The sequence below is a fragment of the Aulonocara stuartgranti genome (assembly GCF_965226115.1).
Source record: "Aulonocara stuartgranti genome assembly, chromosome: 7".
In the NCBI taxonomy this organism is placed as follows: Eukaryota; Metazoa; Chordata; class Actinopteri; order Cichliformes; family Cichlidae; genus Aulonocara; species Aulonocara stuartgranti.
Genome location: NC_138945.1, coordinates 1,139,052 through 1,152,933, shown reverse-complemented (window position 1 = coordinate 1,152,933; position 13,882 = coordinate 1,139,052). Strand labels below are relative to the sequence as shown.

General features: G+C 44.4%; 1 protein-coding gene and 1 long non-coding RNA gene across 5 annotated transcripts in view; one reads left to right on the top strand and one right to left on the bottom strand.

Annotated features, from left to right (window-relative positions):
• LOC309710582 overlaps positions 1-13,882 on the top strand; it is a 75,677-nt gene that overhangs the window by 20,826 nt on the left and 40,969 nt on the right. The window lies entirely within an intron of this gene.
• LOC309710570 (sperm axonemal maintenance protein CFAP97D1) lies at positions 7,776-13,425 on the bottom strand. Of its 2 annotated transcripts, none has more exons than XM_082540167.1 (5): positions 13,366-13,425; positions 8,627-8,707; positions 8,408-8,526; positions 8,124-8,307; positions 7,776-7,948 (listed from the first exon to the last, which is right to left on the bottom strand). In XM_082540167.1, the coding sequence occupies exons 1-5, from the start codon at positions 13,411-13,413 to the stop codon at positions 7,859-7,861; spliced, it is 522 nt and encodes a 173-aa protein (XP_082396293.1). In that variant the 5' UTR covers positions 13,414-13,425; the 3' UTR covers positions 7,776-7,858. The 2 variants fall into 2 exon arrangements, with proteins under 2 accessions (XP_082396293.1, XP_082396292.1); XM_082540166.1 differs by lacking the exon at positions 13,366-13,425 and adding an exon at positions 9,869-10,252.

The following is a 13,882-nucleotide window of genomic DNA, read 5'->3' as shown; positions in this document are numbered from 1 at the left end:
CCTCTGTCATGGACGTGTTGTACAAAGTTGTATTTTTCCAGTACTTAGCTGAGCTTACTGGGAGTGAGGAAATTAAAGAGCTCGGTTTAAAGGCTCGGTGGCAGAGTTATGAGTCTGCTCTGTGGTTATTTCTGTGGATGAAATGATCTCAGAGCGCTGTGGTGTTTTCAGTCTGTATTTGTCACCCTGTTGGTGGTTCTCGTGTCAGAGCTTCATGTTATTCTGGTCTGTTTCGACCTCTCTGGTTACACTTACGTCCCCGTCTGTGGTTTTCTGCTTTCGAGCGCACCCGCATCATGAATCAAACACCTGCTTGAATGTTTGATGCACCTTCAACCTGTTTTTGATCATCAGGTTTTTCTCTCTTCAGTAATCAGACAGGAATGTGTACTTACAGAGAACACGTTGAAACGGAGATCAGTGTAGTTTACTGAATGCTAACCATCACAGTTCAACTTCACTCAAAGCTCTTAAGCATCTTACATTAAATGGAAAACAGTGCATCCAGTAAGTATGTTGTTTTTTGTTTATTAATTAGAATAAAATGATAGATTTTGCTCCAGTAGAATAAAGTAGTCTGTATTCTAACAGTCTAATTCCAGACCAACTTGGTCATGATTGGCTCCTCTCACTGAAATTTACTGACAGCCATCCAATCAGGTCAGACTGCAGCTTTAGCAAAATAAGTCATACCTGACATCGGGGGGGAATGGAAGAAGGTTAACACTGATCTGACTCCATGGAGCAGACATGACCATTGTTAATCAGCTGTTCTCACATGTGATGAAGGTGCTGGGAGTGTTGGGCCCTCCTCAGGTCACAGGTGAGACCATCTCTTGGTCCTCGGGAGTGGATGGTGCTGTAACAGCTGCACACTCGCCTCCTCTCATTGCTCAAGTGCATTTAACACAATGTCATGACATTCAGATTTAGTGTAGATGTAGGTGGGTGTAAAACAGGAAACTAACTTCATTAAAGGCAAAGAAAAGTCCAGAACACACAAAGTCCACAAGGAGGAAATTAAAAAACAGACGTCCAGCAAGAGAACTGATTGTAAACACATGGAGACAAAGAACAGAAGCAAGACGGCACAGGACGAATGAGGGGGGACACAGGTGATCACACAAGGGAAGTCACAATAAATGCAAAACAACAGTGACAAGTAACTATCAAAATAAAACAGGAAGTGAGAACCATAACTAAACTGGTGAACAGACACATGGATGAACTTAACCTGAGGGAGCTGACACAGAAGGATGGAACAGGAAACACCGAGGAAACGCTGATGTGGACCCTCGGCCTCCGTGGACCCTCGGCCTCCGTGGACCCTCGGCCTCTGTGGAACCTTGGCCTCCGTGGACCCTCGGCCTCCGTGGAACCTCGGCCTCCGTGGACCCTCGGCCTCCGTGGACCCTCGGCCTCTGTGGAACCTTGGCCTCCGTGGACCCTCGGCCTCCGTGGAACCTCGGCCTCCGTGGACCCTCGGCCTCCGTGGACCCTCGGCCTCCGTGGACCCTCGGCCTCCGTGGAACCTCGGCCTCCGTGGACCCTCGGCCTCCGTGGAACCTCGGCCTCCGTGGACCCTCGGCCTCCGTGGAACCTCGGCTTCCGTGGAACCTCGGCCTCTGTGGAACCTCGGCCTCCGTGGAACCTCGGCCTCCGTGGACCCTCGGCCTCCGTGGAACCTCGGCCTCCGTGGACCCTCGGCCTCCGTGGACCCTCGGCCTCTGTGGAACTTCGGCCTCCGTGGACCCTCGGCCTCCGTGGAACCTCGGCCTCCGTGGACCCTCGGCCTCCGTGGAACTTCGGCCTCCGTGGAACCTCAGCCTGCGTGGAACCTCGGCCTCCGTGGACCCTCGGCCTCTGTGGAACTTCGGCCTCTGTGGAACCTCGGCTTCCGTGGAACCTCGGCCTCTGTGGAACCTCGGCCTCCGTGGAACCGGCACTCTATGGAGACCACGCATGATTTATATGTAAGTGACAGTTTTTCTCAGTCGCTTTGGTGCTGTTCTCAGATCAGAATGAAAACTCTCAAAACCATTAGTGCAACCTCCACAACATTTAGTCATTTGTGAGCATCATAGTGTCGCCTTCCTCTGAACAAACTGCAAATGCTCTTGGACGTATATCAGTTGCTTTCAAACAATTCTCTGCTGTAATCTGCTTTACTCTGTGTAGTTTCATGCAGTACAATGGCAATTCAGTGTATATACTCACAGAACATACAAAATGCATTATGTTACACAGGAAACGTTCTTACATTTCTCTCTGTAAAGTGTGGAGCTGGAAGCCAGAGCACCACTGCACACATTCATATACATTGTTGAGGTGGTTTCAGTCTGGCCAAAGGCAGAAGGCGTGGAAGAAATCGCACTGACAGAGAGCAACCACTGATGTCCCAGGCCGTTTTCCAGTTTGCACCAGTTTTGAGAAATACACAAACTGCTGTGCAAATGTTAATAGTGATGTGAGAAAACTGTAATAAACAAATAAAACACCGTGTATGTGTGAAGATGGCTGATCCAACAAAACATGGAGGTGGACACGGCGGTGCAGAGCAGTCGGCGGCATTTCCAGAACACTTTCCTCAAACATCTCTGGTTGGATAAAAGTTTTATGGTAGAAAGATTGAAAGGTTGAATGTATATTTATAGATAGATAGATAGATAGATAGATAGATAGATAGATAGATAGATAGATAGATAGATAGATAGATAGATAGATAGATAGATAGATAGATAGATAGATAATGTTAAGAAATATACTCTAAAACACTTCTTCAGTAAAGACTCAGAGAAGAGAAACACATAGAACTTCTTGCTAGCAAGGGCGGCCTCCAAACTGAGGCTCGCGCTGAGGACTGCCCCGGTCTTTATTTATACTTCAGTGTGTGTGTGTGTGTGTGTGTGTGTGTGTGTGTGTGTGTGTGTGTGTGTGTGTGTGTGTGTGTGTGGGGTCCTGCTGATCAAAGGGTCGTATAACATGAAAGCACAAAAGGTACATCCTTGGTCAGGAAGAGGGTAGTCTCCCCCTCACCCTAGATGGTTCATCCTAGATAACACAGTGAAGAAGTCCAGCAGTTCATCTAAACAAAAGGCACTTAGACTATAACAGACATAGCTACGTTAAAACAATAAAACAAGGTACGACCTCTCCCCATGCTCCCAGGATGTGGGGGTGGACGCTAAAACACCTTGAAGTGTTACAGGCCCCCTAGGATGAGACATTCTTTCAATATGCCACCAACTGTATACTTCTACACACAAATGATTACATGCAGCATTCTACCATATGCAAACTTATATCACTAAAAGATTATACTGACTACTAAGTACAATTTTCCTATTAACAGATAGATAGTATTGTAAATCCCATTGTCCTTCTCTCACCCCAACCAATCACAGCAGATGGCCCCGCCCCTCCCTGAGCCTGGTCCTGCTGGAGGTTTCTTCCTGTTAAAAGGGAGTTTTTCCTTCACTGTCACCAGTGTTGTTCATAGGGGGTCATATGATTGCTGGGTTTTCTCTGTATGTATATTTTTAGGGTCGACCTTACAGTATAAAGCACCTTGAGGCGACTGTTGTTGTGATTTGGCGCTGTGTGAATAACACTGAATTGAACTAAAATATGAACAAAATGAATGCAGTCCTGTAAAGCCCGATATGTGAGCACACACTAATACAAACACAAATCTCACTGCAAAAATCAACCAGTGACAATATTCAATTACAATTTTATATATAACATGAAATTCTTAGTCTCAAAATGAAGAAAATGCTGTTTTCATTCAGCTTTCATGCTGGATTGAGCAAATATGACGTTTTATCTGACAAACTAAAATATCAGTAGATAGTCTGATCTGAACAGAACTGACATCTGGAGTTTCCATATGGCACACTAATTATAACAGAGAAATTAGCCAAGACTCAGACATTTTGTAATGTATCTGTCCCAAACTGTACTGATTGGTTTGGATGGTAACAAAGACCAGTGAAAACATCAGGATTTTATCTTTCTGAGACATTTTAATGTGGCCTGAAAGTCAGTTGGACAGTCCTTCTTCTTTTAAAATAAATAAATATAAAAAATCATCATATATGTTCAAACTTTGTACCATAAAATCTGCATGTAAATCGTCCCGTGTTGACCTGTGATGGAACGACCCCGTTAGTAATATCTCATCATTATCACGTCGACTGCTGTAACAGAAGAGGAGCGGTCCAGTGTCTCGTGTACTTTTGCAACCCAGGGTCCTCCTGATACTCCTTCTGTGGGCTCCTTAAACAGTGCTGGCTGCTGGTTGGAGGCCCGGCTGCTCTGCATTAAGATTCAAGGCAGCGTTCCCGACAATCTGCCAATTTTGATAAACGGCTCAACATTTTCTCCAAATCCAGGACGGCTGAAGTCTACCCTCTCTTCCAGAGGGGATGAATCCGGCATGCTGACGATCTGACTGTTTTTGGTTTTTGTCAGAGATGAAAGTGAAAAGTAGGGAAATTTGGGAAATTTTCACCCTTTTTGTAGCTCAAGAAGGAAAGACGCTGAATTCAAGGAATGCAGTTAATAACAATAATAATAATAATAATAATAATAATAATAATAGCAACAACTTTATTTTTAAAGCGCTTTCAAACAAAGTGCTGTACAACTATTTGAAGCTAAAAAGATAAATAAAATAAAAGCGATACAGGTTAGACATTAAACTGTCATTATGTTGTTGTTATTATTATGTTACTATGTAGATTATCCCTTCCTCCACCCACGACCAGTTCTAGGTTCCCTCCTGCACGCCCCACCACTCTAAAAATCCTATTAACGGCCCTGCAAAGGCCAGGACGTGGACAGAGAGCAGCTTCCCACGCGAAAGGCCCATTTTTAACGTTTTCATGGTCGTGGTTTTACACTGTCAGCCGAGGTTAACGTCAGGGAAAGACTGTGGTCCGATTTAATCCAGAAGAATGGGACTTTATCAGCATTTAGACAAAACTGCCTTCTTTCCATAACTTTACTTAAAGTGCTTTCATTTCCTAACCGCAGATCAGATTGTGGAATATGAATCGTGGTCTCGGGCGTGCAAACATCTCTCTGACCTTTACCCAGCGGCTCCTTTTACTGTCTCGGTGTAACCGTGAGAACAGCGACTCTGCTGCTCCTCTGGGGAACATCAGGCCCGAGATGTGATGAAGCAGGTCTGAGTGCTGCTGCTTCTGATCTTAATAAAGTGGAGTGCTGTAAAACACTGAAGCTACAGCCGCTCTCCAATAAGTGCCATGCTGGATTTTCAAGAAATCATCCTGCACATGCACATCTTTAGGCAGGAATATTTCAGCTCAACATTTAAAGGAGAGAGTCACTCAATCATTTCTGATCATTTAATGTTGCTTTTGTTGCCGGGAGAGTTGCCCGGACCTGCTTTACGGTTACAGACGCCGTTAACTGTTCCCAGATGGCCCGCAGAGGTTCAGGTCCAGCCAGGGATCGGGACAGGCGCACAGCGTTAAAGGGCTTTTCCACAAACAGGTGAAGCTCTCACAGCGGCGCAGAGCTTCAGCTTAACCTGGATATCTGTTTCTTATCTGGCTTCGCTCACCCTAAAATCATCGGTGAGGCTGAGACGTCTCATGGAGGTGCTTATCAGCTCGATAAATTAACCCCAGGTTTCCCACTCTCTCTCTGTGTGTGTGTGTGTGTGTGTGTGCGTGTGTGTGTGTGTGTGTGTGTGTGTGTGTGTGTGTGTGTGTGTGTGTGTGTGTGTGATAAGATGAAGTCTTTTTAGTTGAAAACTGCTACATGGATAACGTCTATTTAAAGCCTGAAAACACAAATCTGTCAGGGCACAGAGGTCCAGCTCATCATCGTGCATTCCTTTACAGTAAAGTGTAGACGTGTGTGCAAGACCATTTTACCCAGCTGACGTGTCTGACAGCAAATACAGAGCAAATTAATGTTTTATAATAAGTCAACAAATACGAGGCTTAGGCGCCCTGGTTTGCATTATATCACTGTGTGAGCTCAGTGCGGCTCCAGCGTGAGTCTGTAATCTTTTCCAGAGACGCGCTTTCTGAAATTTCCATCGCTGCTCATCGCTGAGCAGAGACGAGTGTCTGCTGCCTCCTAGTGGAGAAATCAGGGGACAAGCTGAGACGTTGTCCGGTCCATACATGACCTCAGCAGAAATGTGCCCTAATTTATAATGAATTACTCCAGGGCTGTGTTCATATGGCGTTATTTTTGTGCCTCTGAGCGCACGTAAAAAAACGTTTGCAGGTGCAAGTGTTGCATTTTGAGGAGAAATTTATTTTAAGCGAAGAAAAGCTGAATCTGAGTGAACAAAATTCATTGCTGCGTATTTCAGTGTTTGCTATGTGTTTTGTGGCACAAATATAACGGTGTAGAGAAAGAGTTGAGCGCGCACGGGCAGAAATGTTGAGAGCGCGAGCGACACACTGCGAGCGAGCGCAAATTCAAAAGCTGAGCGAGAGGAGCTGCTGTTGTGTGTGTGTGCGTGTGTGTGTGTGCGTGTGCATGAATGTGTGTGTGCGTGCGCGCGCATGTGTGTGTGCGTGTGTATGTGTGTGTGTGCGGGGATAACAGCAAACACTGAAATACAGTTTTTGCACGCAGCAATGAATTTTGTTCACTCAAATTTCTCCTCAAAATGCAACACTTGCACCTGCAATATTTTTTTTACGTGCGCTCAGAGGCACAAAAATAACGCTATATGTTCATGAGCTCATACACAGGTGTGCAAAAGTGGAACCCCTTCACTCCAGGAGAGTGACGGGGTTAATAACAGAAGGATACCCGAAGTTCAGCATCTTTCATTTACAGTCAGCGACTCCTTCAGTCAAATATGAAAATATTTCATTCAAGTCCATCATGGGCAGAAACTAGCAGCTAGTTAACAGTGAAGGTCAGCAGGCTGACTAAACTAACCTTCACCCCTTTAAGTTCAATATCATTGCTAAATTAGTTTAATACTAAATGATCTACTCATGAGTGAGTGAAGCCTCAAAAGCTGACTTAATAACTGAAGCTCCTTTTAATTCTGCTAGTTAGGCTCAAAGTGGTTAACTAACTCATTAATTAGGCAGAACCAAAGTATCCACTAGTTACGAGTTTTGACTTTAAAGGTGAGATTTTACTTCATTACAGCAAATAAATCCAAGTAGGTAACTAGTAAAGGTAAAAATGATGAGCAACGAACTAGTTGAGCTCTTTTTTCACTTACCAGTAAAGTAGCAAGAAAAGTAAGGCTCAAAGTGTGTAGTTCACTGGAAAGGCCACTAGTTAATTAGTGAAGATCCCTAAGCTGATTAACTTGTTACTCTTTTAGTTTGATCTTTTAGATTACATACTACTTAACCTACAGTTAACTAGTATCTTTAGTACAACTTTGAGACAAATTGTGACTTTGTTCCCTAACTTGTCAAAATGCAGATCAGCTAACCGTGAAGGCAGCTATGTTAATTAGTGAGACTAGTGAGACCCAGATGTCCACTTGTTGCGCTCGCACATATGAGGAACACCAGGAACAGGGTTTTTCATACTTTGTACCATCTCCACATTTACTTTTTAGTGAAGCTCAGAGAACATTGATGAACCTGTTTGGTGCACAGCGCCACCTGCAGGTACCGTCACTAACCCTTTGGGGTAGAGTGGTAGGAAGGATGTGCAGGTACAGAAATGGACTTTTGTAAAACCTCTGAAATGAATCAGCCTTTGTGTGGAACAACGTGACCATGCACAGTTTGTGAAGAGAGGCAGAAACGTGATCATGCTCGGACCCTTTTATTATGGGACAGGACAGATGGTCTGGTTGGAGACAGACGGTTGTGTTTGTGTTTCAGGAGGTTTCTCAGTCGGTGCTGTCAGTGTTGGAGTCTCTGCAGCTCGCAGACGGCTCGCTGCTCTCCACGGCGGCAAACTTCACCTTTCTGCTCGGCCTCTGTGGACACAGAGACACCAGTGATCATCATCATCATCATCTACAGGGTTCCAGTATCCAGGGAACCTGGGAGTGCTGAGTGTGCACTGAAGAGCATTTTGTGAAGAGTTCTTACATTCAGCATCTTTGAACACCAGGATGTATCAGGACACCTGAGCTCCCTCCGTCAACTCACCTGTTTGTCTGCTGGCTTTCTCGGGTAACGAGAAATGTTGTCCAGACGACGCTCCGTCCTCTCCCAGTCATCCAACCACAGCTGGCGGCGATACTCTGACTGGCGAGATGTGATTCGTTGGTAGATGGCCTGATTCTGATGGGTGACCAACAGAAGCTCGTGCTTCCTCTTGTTCGCATTCAGACTGGAAAAGATGAGAAATCAAAAGAGAAAACATGACACAGACACGCTGCTGTACGGAAACCCAGATACCCGTGAACGGCTTCATCATGAACACACCTTACCTCCTCAGGTGGTACTGGTTCCTGTGGTCCACGAGGCCTTTGGAGGAAAAGATGTCGGCTAGTTTGGAGGCCAGGAGGTGATTGTCTCTGTCGACGACTGACAGACGCTCATCCTGCAGCTGAAGCACAGAAGCAGATCCCAGTCCCTCAAACACAAGGTGTGTGTGTGTGTGTGTGTGTGTGTGTGTATGTGTGTGTGTGTGTGTGTGTGTGTGTGACCTGCAGTTTTTTCAGCTTGAGCTGGATGTGAGCTGGTGTCCTGTTGCCCTTGGTGTCCACTGCAGGCAGGGCGGAGTTCACCTGAAAAGGTAAACCCAGGTCACTGTGACTCACCGGTTTATAGTTTTGTTTTTATTGTGAAGGACAATAAAACCAGTTTTTATTGGCACATCATCCTGGGGGAGGTGTAGGTGTTTTTCCTTTTTTCTTTAGAGTCTTTAATTCTTCATCGTTCTGGTCGTCCTTGTCCAGACTTGTTATCAGAGTCCTCTCTTCTTGCTGACGACCTGGTTTCTCTTCATAGTCATTCATATTTAATTCCTGCCTCCTGTGACTCGTTAAGTCTCTGTCACCTTTATCTTGTACTCTGTGTTTAGTTTTACTTCCCGCTCGTCTCGTTGTCTTGATTGTGTCCAGCTGTGTTTCCCTGGTTACCTCACGCGTGTTGAACCCCTCGGCCTGTGTCTGTTGCTGTCCTGTTTCTCTGTGTTACTGGAGTTTTGTCTGCTTCTGTTCAGAGATGTCTTCTATCATTTCTATAATCTAACACATTAGTGTTAACGTTTGTCAGAAGCTTCTGCATCATCTCTCAGATTGAAGCTCTGTAAAATAAAAGCTGTGGCCTGTGGCCCCACCTCCTCCACCCAAGTTTCTGATTAATGTGCCATCTACATTTTAGCTGTTTGTGGTTGAAAATGTGAAGGTCAGTTGATACGAGCTAATATTATGATAGGAACATGTGCAGACATTTAATGTCAATTACAAAAATTAAACCAGTCAATGTTCACTTTGCACCAAAACCAACTCTGTTAACGAGCGAGCATTTGGCTGGAGTGTGGGGCCTCCCTGCTGCTGCGAGTCGGGGCGGCCTGCTTCTCCCCACCGCAGGGAAAAGGGTAACACCACCTGGGTCTGGGTGCAGTTCCCCCCTCCAGGGGCAAGGGTACGTAGACCCGGTTCTTAGAGTACGAGAAACTTTTGCGAGATCCCGAGGGCTCCACACTGAGTCAGTCCCCATAGACTTTCATGTTGAAACTTTACAGCAGGAATAACCGTGTTTATATCCTGATACCGAGCCCTAGTTTGGCCTCTAATCTAAACCAGTTTCCACCCGTCCTTCATTATCACCTCCAACTGTAGCTCCTTCAGTCCCACCTCACCTGAATCCAGCTCTGATGGAAAACCAGCACAGAGCCCTGTGTGTACCAGTGGCACCTTCCACCGTTCATCCTCCACCCTTACCTTCCTGCGGTGGTTTTCGTAGTTTATCTGGTCCCATCGCTGCTGCAGGTAACGGTTGGTGACGGGTTTCAGAGGCTGGTATGACTTGTGCATGTTTCTCTCAACTGGTGATAACCTGCAGCTCTATCACATCCATCCACCTCAGCAGGAGGTGTGTGTGTGTGTGTGTGTGTGTGTGTGTGTGTTTGCAGGCCTTGCAGGTTGTCACCATGGAGATGTACCCCTTTGTGCCATTGCAGCCAGGTAAGTTTCCTATTAATTATTACTGAGCTTATCCTCGAAACTATGCTGAGCACACGCACACCTGGGATGACCATGCTTACTTACACCAGCTGAGTTGTCTTTTAACTTTGTGTCTGAACACACGTCACGCTTTTGCATTTTGTTTATGCTTCATTTTGTGATTTCTGCTCACTCGGCTCTGGTCCTGACTTTGTCTGGTTTCCTTCCTTTTTCTCCAAGTGGTTGCAGTAAGTTTGTTAATGGGGTATCACAAGAAAATGAGCCTATCATAAATAAGAACCAAACAAAGTCAGTCATGGACTACCTTAAAATTCATTGAGTTTTTAATGCAGACAGAGCTTCATATGCAGAGGAAGGAGAAAGGAGGATGAAGATGGGGCTGCCAGGCAAGAGGAAAAGAAGAAGATCTCAAGGAGGTTTGTAGATGTAGTGAAGGAGGACTGGCAGCAGGTTGGCTGCTGGGATAGGAGGAGATGGAGGCAGATGATCTCATGTAGCGACCTCTAAAGAGAGCAGCTGGGAGAAGAAGTGGCTCAAACCACTGTGAGGCATCTTACAGGGGAGTCGGCTTGAATGGCTAAACATGGATTGTTGTTCATGTTCATCTAAAATCTGCACAAAAGGTTAGAGCAGGGGTCGGCAACCTGCGGCTCTTTAGTACGGAGCCCCGCAGGGGACATGGGAGAAAAAAAATTAGGGAGAAAAAAAAAATTAAGACGGACTTTTGCGAGATCTCGCAAAAGTCCGTCTTAATTTTTTTTTTCTCCCATGTCCCCTGCGGGGCTCCGTACTTTAGTCCTTTTAGTGGTTTAGGAAAATAAATTATTTTTTAAAGTATTTAGCTGAAGTGTATTTTATTTATATTAGTTCTTTTTTAACTTGTAGTTCTAAATTGGAAGATTATTGTGATATTGACATATAAAAATAAAATTATATTTTATTATTTTTTCATCGCTCAAAATAAGCGTCACACGCCGGCACGTGCAGAGGGGGGGGAGGGGGGCTAGAGGGGCTTGAGCACCCGCCCCTTTCCTGATGGGTGCCCAAAGAGCCCTTTTGTTGAGGCAACTTTTTAAAAAAAATTATTATTATTATTATTTTTAATGTGTGTGTGCGTGCGGAGTCCTGTCTGTGCCCCTCAACAATTATATTTAACTATTAATCACAGTTTTGCTAAATAAAAGGATCTGGCTTGCATCAGTCACATGATCACATTTAACCAATGATCGCCCTCGACGGCAGAACGCGCTGGTTACGAGCCGGGAACGAGCTCACAAAGAGCACGCGCATTTTTAGCGGTCCGGAGCTGTAGGAGAAACACAAGTTAACTCAGAGACACAGACTGATGCGACACAACCAGTAAGTAGGTGTACAGCGTACACTGTAGTGTGTAGCACCCAGGAGTATCAGCTTATTACGTACACGTTGGTAAGCTGTCTTGTTGCAACTGACGAACTGAAACAAACGAGCGTGCTGTGTGTGCAACAGCGCGACAAACATTACCTGTCCTTTTATTAACTGCACAGGTAGTGCTGGTCATAGCTGCTGGCTACCTGTGTAAGGCTGTCATGGGTCTGTAGCTCTGTCACCGTTTTAGGGAACATATTTCGTTTTAAAGTAAGTTTCCGGGCTTTTCCTGCCTTTCTGGAGGGATTATATTTCACTAAAAAACGATCTAATATGCATGTCCACATAATTATGCATTATTACAATATATTAAAACACACGCTGTATTTTAAAGAACATGCATTAAGAAGCAGATTATATTAGATTTATATTTTAAATAAGACAAAATTTGGATGTTACAGCAGTAAAATGATTGTATCTCTACAGTTTAAACATGTAATAAGCTTTGCCCTGCACAGAGTGGATAGTGAAACAAATGCAATCATCATAAATACATTATTTCATATTTATTACTTCCCCCTCCTCATTGCTTTATTATTGTAGCTCTAGTAATAAATAATAATGTAAGGATTCTGGATCAGCACCATGATGCCCATAGTATATACAGTATTCTGAAGAAGGTCTAAAATGTCACTGTGTGTGCATGTGTGTGTTTTATTTAGATGGACTTTTAAAAAAAATATTCCTCATGATATAACATTGTCCAGACATGCCTGGTAAGGACATGAGGAGGAAACAGTAGAGCTGTGTGAGGCTACTAAAGGCAGGGCTATAACATTTTTCTGTCATCATTTTATTTTAGATTAAGTGCAAGAGTTGTTAGGTGTGGATAATTAGATTATAGTTTATTGCAATAGCAAGTTGTGCCTTGTTCTCAGATAGACAGCAAGTGCAGAGTGATATATGAAATGATGGAAGGAAGAAGAGAAGCAAAGAGTGATTCACAGGCAGAGCCTAATTTATTTCTCACAGTTTTTTGTTGCCTTATGGTTCCAAGCGCTGTCACCAATCTTTGCATTTTGTTATTATCTCATGACACAGCTACCATCTCTCCTATGGACTTTTTAATGTTTAGTCTCAGATCAACACAGCCCTGCCCCTCCCATATTAGATTCTTGATGAATGTGTGTTGTTGTTATTCAGCCTGGTTCAATGTGCCCCTTTTTAACTTTGAGCACCCGCCCCTTTAAACCTCTCTGCACGGCCCTGGTCACACTCGTGGAAGCCGGTGTAGCCGCCGAAACGCCTGCATTTATCGAGACTTTCAGCCCCAGGTAGGCCAATTATGGATCTTCGGATCCACATTTTGTCAGCAGCTCCACCGTGAACTGTGTTAAAAACAAACACGCTCACGCCTCACAGACGACAGCTTACAGTCCTGTAAAGATGAAAGTGACTTCGTACAGCCCCGACCTGCAGACGCTGTGCGCAGAGGTTCAGGAGCAGAAGTCCCGTTGTAAACATATCACAGCAGACCCCACGATGTTTGCATGAACACGCTTTTCACACACAGTTGCTGACGCACACAGCCGGCTGTAGCTTTGCAGCTCACAGCCCGACACACACCAACACAACAGCATAGATCGCACAGACGTTAAGGCGGCGAGGCGTGTTTGCGGGTAGTGATGCGCGAATCATGAACGAATCGTTCAATACTCGAGAATTACTTTACTGACTCATGAATCATGATTCACAAGCCCAACTGACTCACTGACTCATCCCTGTTGCTGTTAGCAGCAATGTATCTAGCTTATAATTAAAATTGTGGAGAAAAACACAACATCCAGTTTCTTAACAAAAAGATTTCTGCTCTGAACTGGAAGAAAAAACCCTGAGTAGAAGCTCACATCAAGACAATAGCTCCTCCGTTCACAGTAGCATCGCTCTGCTAACATGCTAACAGCACATTTGAGCTACTCACCCCCTCCCTCCTGGCTCACAGCTTCTTCTTCTTCTTGGTTGGCAACCAATGTTAAGGAGCATTACCGCCCCCTGGCTCACAGCTCAGTGGACATTTCGATGAGAAAATATATATTTGACACATTTAAGGAAAATACTAATAAAATAAAAATAAACAAAATAAATGTTTATTAAGCAATTTTGATAGTAAATTGCTTAATTTTAGAAATGTTTTTGCTCTTTTTTGCTCTATAAAATAGTTGTTTTCTTTTAGAATCACTCATCTTAGCAGTAGGATTTACATGAAAAGAGAAACAAATTAAGTTTGAGTGAAAATGTACATTTTTTGCACTCTCTGGTCGACTGACTCAGTGAATCAAATGACTCAAAAATCGATTCACTTTGGTGAGTGACTCATTAACACTCGATTCAGTAAAAAGAATCAAATCTACCATCACTAGTTGC

Excerpts from the sequence above, each read along its gene's own strand:
- LOC309710570 (XM_082540166.1), bottom strand. The coding sequence starts at position 9,961 with ATGCACAAGTCATACCAGCCTCTGAAACCCGTCACCAACCGTTACCTG. Across the intron at positions 8,527-8,626 it reads TCAAGCTGAAAAAACTGCAG|CTGCAGGATGAGCGTCTGTC; the intron begins GTCACACACACA and ends TCTGTGCTTCAG. Across the intron at positions 8,308-8,407 it reads AACCAGTACCACCTGAGGAG|TCTGAATGCGAACAAGAGGA; the intron begins GTAAGGTGTGTT and ends CATCTTTTCCAG.